This window comes from Cimex lectularius, unplaced genomic scaffold (genome assembly GCF_000648675.2).
Source record: "Cimex lectularius strain Harlan isolate CLEC.00 unplaced genomic scaffold, Clec_2.1 scaffold143, whole genome shotgun sequence".
Lineage (NCBI taxonomy): Eukaryota > Metazoa > Arthropoda > Insecta > Hemiptera > Cimicidae > Cimex > Cimex lectularius.
The window spans coordinates 116,615-126,662 of record NW_019392714.1 but is presented as its reverse complement, the minus strand read 5'-3'; the positions used below and the strand labels follow the sequence as shown (position 1 = coordinate 126,662).

General features: G+C 30.2%; 1 protein-coding gene across 1 annotated transcript; it reads right to left on the bottom strand.

The window, feature by feature from the left end:
* Positions 1 to 2,038: 2,038 nt before the first annotated feature.
* Positions 2,039 to 8,301, bottom strand: LOC106672823 (zinc finger protein 341-like). Its single transcript, XM_014404556.2, has 13 exons — positions 8,038 to 8,301; positions 6,005 to 6,111; positions 5,843 to 5,932; positions 5,680 to 5,778; positions 5,431 to 5,579; positions 3,737 to 3,865; positions 3,502 to 3,666; positions 3,185 to 3,421; positions 3,004 to 3,123; positions 2,755 to 2,942; positions 2,436 to 2,688; positions 2,246 to 2,369; positions 2,039 to 2,186 (listed from the first exon to the last, which is right to left on the bottom strand). Exons 2-13 carry the CDS (start codon positions 6,033 to 6,035, stop codon positions 2,104 to 2,106), a joined length of 1,668 nt encoding a protein of 555 aa, XP_014260042.1. The 5' UTR covers positions 6,036 to 6,111; positions 8,038 to 8,301; the 3' UTR covers positions 2,039 to 2,103.
* Positions 8,302 to 10,048: the final 1,747 nt, after the last annotated feature.

The window sequence follows — 10,048 nt, the reverse complement described above, 5'->3', positions numbered from 1 at the left end:
ATTACCTGAAAAACTAGTGAGGCTAAAAAAATAATTATTAATGCTTCCAAAGCTTTTGTGTATAATTTCAAATAACTGGGCTGTTTTAACAGCACAAAATATAATAGAAGAAATTAAAGCAAGAATATTAGCAGACAACAGAGTGTATTAAACAAATGTCAAGCTGTTTACCTCAAGGTTTTAGTTTTATTTATTGTCTTATTTTTTTATAATGATGATTCGCAATAGCAGAGGTCATATTCACAAGGTGCTGGTGTTTCTGAGCCCCATTTATTTTTACTAAATTGGTACTATTTTTTAACTTAGCCAAGAACACCTTTCAGTAGCACCAATCTGTGGAACATATCCACAAAAGCTGATGGGTTGTAAAAGGGAATTATTTGTACAAAGTGTTAACTTCTTAAAAAAATGAAATAATAATAATAAAATAAATAAACTTATTATATTCCTCCTTTATTTTATTAACGAACATTTAACAAATACAAAATTAATACATACAAATATATATATGTATATATTACGCATTAAATTTTATTATTAACATTTTAAAATAATTATCTTGTGGAAATGAAAAGAAGTAAAATTCTAAACCATTAAGATTTTTATAAGGTAACCTACCAAATACAACATATCACACGAATAAGGCGTATTCTTCTAGTTTAGCATGTGGTTATTACTTTATTGTATACATGACTAGACAGTAGACAACATTCAAACTACAGAAGGAATGAACAAATTAACCAGCCTTGAAAGCTTAACCACATAGAATATTTGTACTAAATTAATTACAAAGGAATAATATCATTTTCAAGTTAGGCTTTTCATAAGATCACATGATTTTTTAATTTTTTTTTTTTTTAACATTCATCACGATTCACTGGAAGGAGAACTATTGACAACATTAATCTGATTATACAAGTGCTAAAAGGCACATTTTTTATATCGAGATATTATTTTTAAACAAAATAGTCATACAAATTAACAAAATGTCTTTTAAATAAAACTTAACTAATAATTAAAAAAGAAAATCAGTTACAACTACACGCTTAATTAAAAATAATCAGGTACTTCAATTAAATTAAAATACACTGTAGTTAGTAGTTTATGTGATATAAAACAGAAACTGGGGTAATGATTAATTTTGAAAAAATAAATCCTAAATTTTTTTCTCAATTACACCTAATTGGACTAGCTTTTTCAAGTGGCTTTTTTTCTCTCTCTGGTCATCATAACTTTATAATAAAACATTGAAATGCTTTTTTGATATAAATGTGATGTCTCTTATTGTATCAGTTCTTTAAATTCATATTATCGCAATGTAAACAAATGTTAATGGTAATAACAATATAACAAAAACTTAACTTAGAGATTCTTACATATTAAAATTAAATACTTAAAATAAATACATAACAAAGCATGTACCCTCCATAAAATATAAATGCAGTATTGAGATTTAAGATTGGTTGTTTTTAAAATCTTGTAATAGTTGTTACAATATTTTTAATAAAATTTTTTTTTTAATAAATAATTCATACATTTATATATATTTTACATTTAAAAAATTGCACTTCTGCTTCAGATTGCAATATTTGCCATCTGATTTTTACACAATTCTTATTCAACCAATCTTTTTCGAATCACAATTAAATTATTTTTTACATATACTTTTTATCTATTTATTATACATAATTCTTATATAATTATAACAAAAAAATTACATCTAGGTCAGTAAATTTATAATTTTAACTTAGGTCCACCAATTTCTCTGTTTATTTTTACAGTACTATTTATTTCAGTTATCACAATGCAAATGTTAGTTTTATCACGGAAGACAAACATTATTCTATGCATAACAATATAAAATAAGACCAGTTCATCTCTAAAAATTAACTCATTTCTGATATGAAATGATAATTTAAATTATAATAACAACCAAATGGAAATCAGTGACTGGTCGTCTTAAATAATATACCAAATTCGGACAGTCTAAGGGTTGTTGTGAGAAACAACTTAACAATAAATTCTCAATACTTGTGTCTTTCATACTTACTTACTTACTTATTTGGATTAGAGCTATGGGGGGAGGCAACGTTTATTCTTGAATCAGATTTTTGGGTGCTCTGCTGATTGTTGGAAGACTGGCTTATTAGAATTATGAGTATGAGTTATGTGTTGTTTAAGTTTGTCTAAAAAGAAAGAAAACATTAAATTTAAAACAGATAAAATTAATTAATATAAAATTTACCCTTTCTATTATATTCTTTTGTGCATCCTTTATTAAAGAAAGGACATTTAAACTGCTTTTCATTTGTGTGTGTCAAGCTGTGCCTGACTAATTTGTCCCTACGATTAAAAGCAGCCGAACAAATCTATAAAAAAATCATAATTAGAGTGGCCCCCTGACTCAAACACAATACCGTCAGGCATTTACAAACCTGGCAGTTATACGGTTTTTCAGACGAGTGTATGAGACGATGAGCTGATAGATATTTAGGCGTTTTAAAAGCTTTATCACAATCAGGACATGGATACGAGGGTGTTGCACTATGCAGAGCTAAGTGTCTTCTCAAAAACCGTACGGAGTGGAATGTGCGGTTGCACAATGGGCACGAATAGACATTACATTTATGTTCACTAAAGGTGGATTCTTTTGTAAATTTAGATCCACATTTTCGGCATGAAAAACTCCTTTAAAAAAATCAAATATTAAAATAGTTGTTGGTTGAAAACAAATAACAAATAAATTTAACTAACTTGGCAGCCTTTTTTGTTTCTAGTGTGTGAGAAGTTTGATGGAGGCCGAGCTCGTCAAGAGAATGAAATTCCAATTGGCAAATATGACATGTATACTGAGCCATTCCCCAATGTGTTTGAGTATGTTCAAGAAATTGGTCCAAATCAGAAAATGTTGAATCACAGGCATTCTGAATACATTTATACACCTATGGGGGAGCGGATTAAGAGTAAATTCCAAATCGTATGAGTATAATATAAGTAAATTACTTTGACATTGACATGTGATTTCATATGAAGCCTCCAGTCGCTATAATTGCTAAAGGCACTAGGGCAATACTGACAAAAGAACGTCTTATCAAATGCAATAAAAGTCTTATCACCTGCAACCTGTAAAATAAGAATTTTTGGTAACAAAAATTACATAATAAAAAGCCAACACTTTAAATACCTGATACGCAGTAACTGACGTTTCCGTTGAATTGACATGAACGTGAAATTTAGGCAAATTGCAAATCTTTTTTGGCCAGACTTTGTGCGTACCCATGTGTTTGATAACATTAGACTTCTGTGTAAATGCTTTTCCGCAAATTACGCATAAAAATGGACGTTCTCCAGTATGACTTCTGATGTGTTGTTGCAGATTGAAATTCTTACGAAATACTTTATCACAAAATGAGCACTTCAACTGCATGGAAAAAAGTCAATAAAATATAACAAAATTGTTTTTATTAAAAAAAGAAAAGAAAAAGACAATCTATTATTTACCACGTTGTCTGTTTTATTCTCTACATTTCTGTTCCCTTTTTGTTTGACTAAAGTCTCAAATACTTTCGTATCATTTACATCACACTTATCTTTTCTTGTGAATGAACCACTGAAATAATCTATCTCACCATTATCCTGTAATATACATTGATTGACTTTATCGTCCTAAAAAAAAGATTAGGCCCAATTAAAATATATTCAACTTTCAAAGCTGAAACAAGCAAATCACTTTTACCCTTAAACTGTAACTGTCCTGTAAAAAATTATTCACTTCGATGTTTGGTATATCGTTCACAATGCGGTAAGATTTGCATTCCAAATTGATTGATGTTTCATTAATTTCATTTTGAATATCCAGATAGTTCTAAAAAAAATTCATGATCATTCAAGATCTAACAGTTCTAACACTTTAAATAGTATTAGACTGGGGGTCTGCGGTAGCCGAGCATGTGTTAAGCTCTCAGCTCATTGATTTGCAGTCATGGGTTCAATTCCCACCCCTGGCCTTTATTAAAAACTATTACGTAGAGTTATAAATACCTAAATAACTTCTGTTTTTTTTTTTTTTAATTTTTTAATCAGACATTTATTTTGCTTTCATTAAATAAAATTATATGAGTTTATTATGTATTCTCAACTATTATGTGGTGAATACATAATAAATTTCTTAATTTTGATAAAATAAAAACCTTTTCCCATCATTCTAGCAGTTGATCAATTCCTTCCTTGTAAAATTTAGTTCGAACTAAAAGAAATTTTTAACAGGCCGACTGACTTGGCTTTCAGAATTAAGATTTTTCCATTCAAAAAAATTTGTAAGGAACAGAAAAGGTGATCTGTCGGAGCAAGGTTTGAGGTCTGGTAAAACAACCATCCAAGCTCAAGAACTTTTTCTTGAGTCATCCTTGCTGTAAGTGGCTGCACATTGTCTGTAAAAGAATGACTTTTTATGACTGACAGGTTCTGAACGCTTTTCACGCAGTTTCTTTTTTATTCTAATCATTGCAGCTGCTGAATGTACGCACAGTAATTGTTAAATTTAATTTCAGGACTGTATTTTGCAGACGATATTGTCATAATTAACCCATTTTTCATTGCCTTCAAGGTTCAATTTTTACGTAAGAGCAGATTTATGGCGATTGGCATGTGTTACTCCGTAACTTGCTGACTTTCCCTAATTTCATCATGCATGGCGAGTGAACAGTTGACTGATACATTCAACCTTAAGGCTTGTTGATTGATGTGGACCATTGCACCACTATTGCCTTTAAGAAGTTGTTTTAAAGCCCCGTCCTCAGTTCATCTTTTAAGGCCGTATCTCAAGAATGAAATTTGTCCTTCACTATATGCCCTGCATACTTTTTCGGCTGATGCCTTAGAACTATAGCCTTGTTTAAATTTCCAAAGCATCATATAACTAATACACACTATTTCACTCCCTATTTCCACCAGTCAAAACCGTTGACAGAAGATTATCCTTTTAGTGAAAGCCAAAACTCTTTTATTTTACTTGGATTTCTTTTCAGGAACTAGACTACCATTAAACTCTTTTTTTTGTCTAGTTCCAGAAAAGAAACCCAAGAAATATAAAGTCAACAACCGAAAAAGAAGAAACAAAACTCATTTGTCGGTGACTCATAATGGTTACTACACACAATAAATTCTACCTACCTGCATAAGAATATCTTTTACGACTCAGCCCAATATTAAATATTTTTCATCAAAAATTATTGTGTAAAAATTATGCCAAGTTTATTGTGAATTTAATTTAATTTTGATAAAAAGATGCTTCTTCAATCCAAAATAAATTAATGTTCTCTAATAATTTACCTGAACTTGTTTATAGTATATTAAAATAGTTTGAAACTTTGAATAATGATTTTATACCATATACTTAATATAAGCACATGATCATGCTGGTACACTAACTTGACACAAATTTGCTGAATCATTTTCATTGTCCTGCATAAGTGTGATTAAATTGCTTCCATCAAGAATTATCGGAGACTCTATTTCTTCGTTTAATTCTCTCACTTCATCAATGTTATACTCTTCTGAATTTGTTAGGACGAGATTACCTTAAAAATGGCATATTAATTAAGAATATCGAGTAAATCTTTGCAAAACAAGTGCCATGTAAAATGGTAAGCTAATTCATAACATTTAAAAGTAACTTACCTTGACAGTTGCTTTTTTTGTGAAGAACAAAATCAGAAAAAGAAAACTTATTTCGACACTTTCCACATTGAAATACATCACCTTCATCGAGTATAATGCCTGGAAAAGAATAATTAGGATTACTCTTAATATTGAACGGTTGAGATTATTAAATAAGTATTACTATTGTCTTGAACATCGGAATTAAGAGAAATCATCGGCTGAAACAGGTTATGAAAATCTAATTCTGCCTGCTGCTGATCACCTCCTACAACTGTGAGTAAAAAAAAAAAATAAAATAAAGTTGTTAACAATATTTCGAAGAACACGTTAAATTAATAATTACCAGGAAGAGCTGTGTAAAAAATTTGAGCCATTATGTAATAAAATAGCTATGCCATTGGAACACATAACGCCAGTCTTAAATAAGGGGAGAGACTACCACCTCAAATGCTACAAAAAAAAAAAATAAAAAAATAAATAAAATAAAATAAACAAATAAAAAAGAAATTAATTAATAATACAAGAAAATTACTTTGAAGGATAACAGTTCACACAAAATTTTATGTCTGTACTTTTTTACCTATTTTTTTTTGTGTATGTGGGTGACCACATTGTCACAATTAAAATGACTACAGAAATATTTTATTTGGGTAAATAATCCTCACCGGCATCCATAACTTTCTCCCAATGTATTATTAGCCCAGTAATTATGCCATTTTTGATAAAAGTTTGTGTCATCAAAGGGGGAAAAATAAATTCAGCTCATTCTCCAGCTGTTGATGATTATCGAATTCCCAATTGTCCATTGCTAAGAAAAGGCGAAAGTCAGATGGTGCCAGATCTGAAGAGTACAGATGGTATGATAGGACTTCCCAACCAAATTATCACCTCTTTTGTCATTCTGACTGTATGAGGTCTTGCATTGCTTGATGAATTACAACTTTCCTGTTCACAAAAGGAAATTGTTTCTAGGCCAGGACAAGGGATACTCGTTGCGGTTAATTGAGTAGATTTCTGTGATGATGGTCTGGCCACATGGAGGAGTTCGTAGTGCACAATGCCTGCTGTACTCAACCAAACGCAAAACATCTTTTGTTGGTTAATATTTGATTTTCGATCAATGGAACAGGGTCAATTAGTGACAGCCTATGGTACACCCTCCTGGTGTTACGGTATAGTTGTCGCATGTAACAATCTGATCAAAAAAGTCTTTAAAGCAATAAATGGCAAATGTTAAAATGCTCCAATTTATTACAGTTGGTCAATTTATGATAAATTCTATCTCTCAAGTTGATGTAAGCTAGAGCGAATGGTTTCATCTCTGAACACTCTGGTGAGCTTCTGACCTGTTTGACTCAAATCAAGTTTCATAGCTTCCCCCAATTTGTTGTCATCCAAGACAGAAGATGTACCAACTTTTGTAAATGATGGTTCTACTTACAGATTAAATCTGAATGTTGAACCATCATTTACAACAAGTGTACCAAATCTTCATCATTTCTATAAAAGTCAACCAGCCCGTGATCATCTTCAACCCATCATTCCCAGAAGCAAACTTTTTGAACCACTTTTGGGCAATGCGCACACTTATTGTTTCATAGTAGTGCACCCTAGTACTAAGCTTAAATTATGCAACAAGCGTGAATGAATTACGGGTTTTGAAGCTGCAAGAAAGAAAATATTTTATAATTTAAGTGAACTGTTCAAGACACTTTTTCTTTATGAACTGATTATCCTCTTGGTACTGCGTGATATAACTAATCTTCCTATGTAAATATAAATGTTTACGGTATTGAAACAATTAGAAATGAAAAATCGCACAAAATTTTCTGGTTTCTGGTGTTTCAAAATGGATGAAATTTTGAAGTTGGGTCGTTTTCGACCATTCTGGTCTGTGTATCCTTGCTGTTTTGGTGTGTGAGACATCTTTTAGTACAAAAATGTATGACGAAGGAAAAATGATTGAAACGACCAAACTACAAAATTCACCTCGAAGAGCTCAAGAAGAAATGTCACAAGGTATTAATTAATCCTTCTTGTTTTACTTTTCTTTTTCTTTTGTCCCTGAGGAATGACCTCTCATCAAAGGAATAGGAAGCATAGTATAACGTTTTATTCACAATACACTTTTTTAAATGTACAATGAATAAATCATGTAGGTTCTGAGCGAAGCAAAAACACGAAGAAAAACAAACTTTCACAGTATTACCAGCTCATTTTAAGGGATTTCCTTCAGAAATTCGATCTTAGAGTAATAAATACAAATGTACAAGATAAACAAATATCATCTCTAAGAAGCGATATAATAGATATCTCATGTGAAAATAATACAAAATGTTTTTCATAAATAAAAGTCAAGAGGTAAATTCAACTTACCGAGTTCAACCGGACAAATCGAATCGGAGCCCATTTCCAACTAGACAACTTGACAATATACTTTAACGAGTTAAAAACTTTTTTCTATTGATTAAATATCACAGACATTGCTTAGCTGGTTAACTAACTTCCTTGAGGGATTAATTGAAAAATAGAAAATAATTTTTTCGTCCAAATCTTTTCCCTTTAAGCTCCTTAATAGACGACGATAAGGGGTTCAGAGTTCGGACAGGTTTGGATTTGGAGTTTGGAATCTTAACTGGGACTTAACTGGTGAAGGTTAAATAGCGCATGCGTCACTTCGCCTAACCTTTAAATTTCTTTTGACCCTGAGGAATGACCTCATCAAAGGAAAATGAAGCATAAATTGGTATGAATTGAAACATTTTATAGACCAAGTGTAATTAACAATAAAGAAGAAGAAGAGAGAATAATAATAATTGTTTTATTAAAACAAACTTTAAATTTTTTTCGTTAAATTAAAGGACAGCATTATGGACCTAGATCATCTGATCCATCTGCCAGAGGTCATTTGGATATAAATATATATACAATTTAGAGAAGAGAAAGAGAAGAAAAGAAAAAAATAAACAAAATATTTAAAAAAATAAAACAAAATATAAAGTATATATAAAAAATACAATAAAAATAAACGAACGTACAAATATTAAAAATTAGGACTATACTCAAAATTTTGATAGCTTAATAACAATGAAAGAATAAAACTTAAAAATTAAATTCTTGAATTGACTTGTTTCTCTAGCTCCAAGTATGTTTAGCATACTGAATCAAGCAATGAGAATTTTGGCCATTCAAAAACCGCAATAGATCACGTCTTGGGAGAGTAAAACGTTAAACAACCAGGAGTAAGAGCCAAATCTCACCCAAAATCAAGCAATCTGCCAAAAGTGAAACACAGTCTCGACAGAACAAGAATTGCATAGGGAGCATATACCATTTTACCCCTATTTCACACTGAATTTACATGTATCTCACATCTCAGCTTAAAAGCTCATCTTAGTTCACTTCACACAAGGAATGATGGTCAAAATTAAACTTCTGGAAGAGGTTAAGTTACTTTTAGTTAGTTAAGAAGAATAATACTTTATTACAATTTACAAAATTATATATAGTGAGTTTGGTTACATATTATTTTCATAATATTCAATTCATATTGTGATTTGTAGAAAGTAAGTAATTATTCAATGAAAAAGCAATTTAATTGATAGAATTTACATACATATAATACATTATGCTTTATAGAAACAATCTCTTATTTATGTGTATTGTGCTTATACAAATAAATAGTAAAAGGAAAACGATTTCGCACATAAATTTTATGAAGAATAACTTAACAACATAAATTGACGTTGAATTAGAATTTTAATTAATGTTATTATTCTCCCTAGTTTTTTTTTATAAATTACAATTTTATATTTAATAAATAATTAATTTTCTACCTCCTTTCCTCAAATATCTTCTCCAAGAGGAATACTTTCTTTATAATAGATTTACCTAATGAATATTTTTTAATAGATTAATTTAACACGATTTTGTCTAATTTAATACTATCATCTAAGTCTTCAGGAATTTGTAATTCTGCAAAGAGTCGATCACTAAATAGGTTGTAGGATTTATAGAAGAGAATTATATGGATCATCAAATCTTTATATCTTTTGATATCGACAAGAAAATGGAGACCAGTTCAATTTTACAGGATGTATTTATTACTTTGCTGTTCTGACTTCACATATAACTTTTATAATTTCAAATGGGACATTTAGGTTAATATATGAGACTTCAAAGTTGGTGTTATGTATATGTCTTCCATTGAATCTGCAGTTAAACAAATTTAATAAATGGTTTTTCATAGACTGTATGAAGGCTTTTTGTGTTTTGTCAATACTCCAACTTCTTCTTGCCAAAATCTCTGCGCCCAATTGTGGTCAAACTATTAAACAAATAATTGCACCAACTGTAGGGCATTTACAAATTTACAAAAAAAAAAAAA

Bases quoted from the DNA above. Each gene is read 5' to 3' on its own strand.
- LOC106672823 (XM_014404556.2), bottom strand. From the start codon at position 6,035: ATGGCTCAAATTTTTTACACAGCTCTTCCTG. The intron at 2,943-3,003 runs GTAATTTACTTA...GCTCCCCCATAG, and splicing joins AATCACATGTCAATGTCAAA to GTGTATAAATGTATTCAGAA. The intron at 2,187-2,245 runs GTAAATTTTATA...CTTTCTTTTTAG, and splicing joins AAAAGAATATAATAGAAAGG to ACAAACTTAAACAACACATA.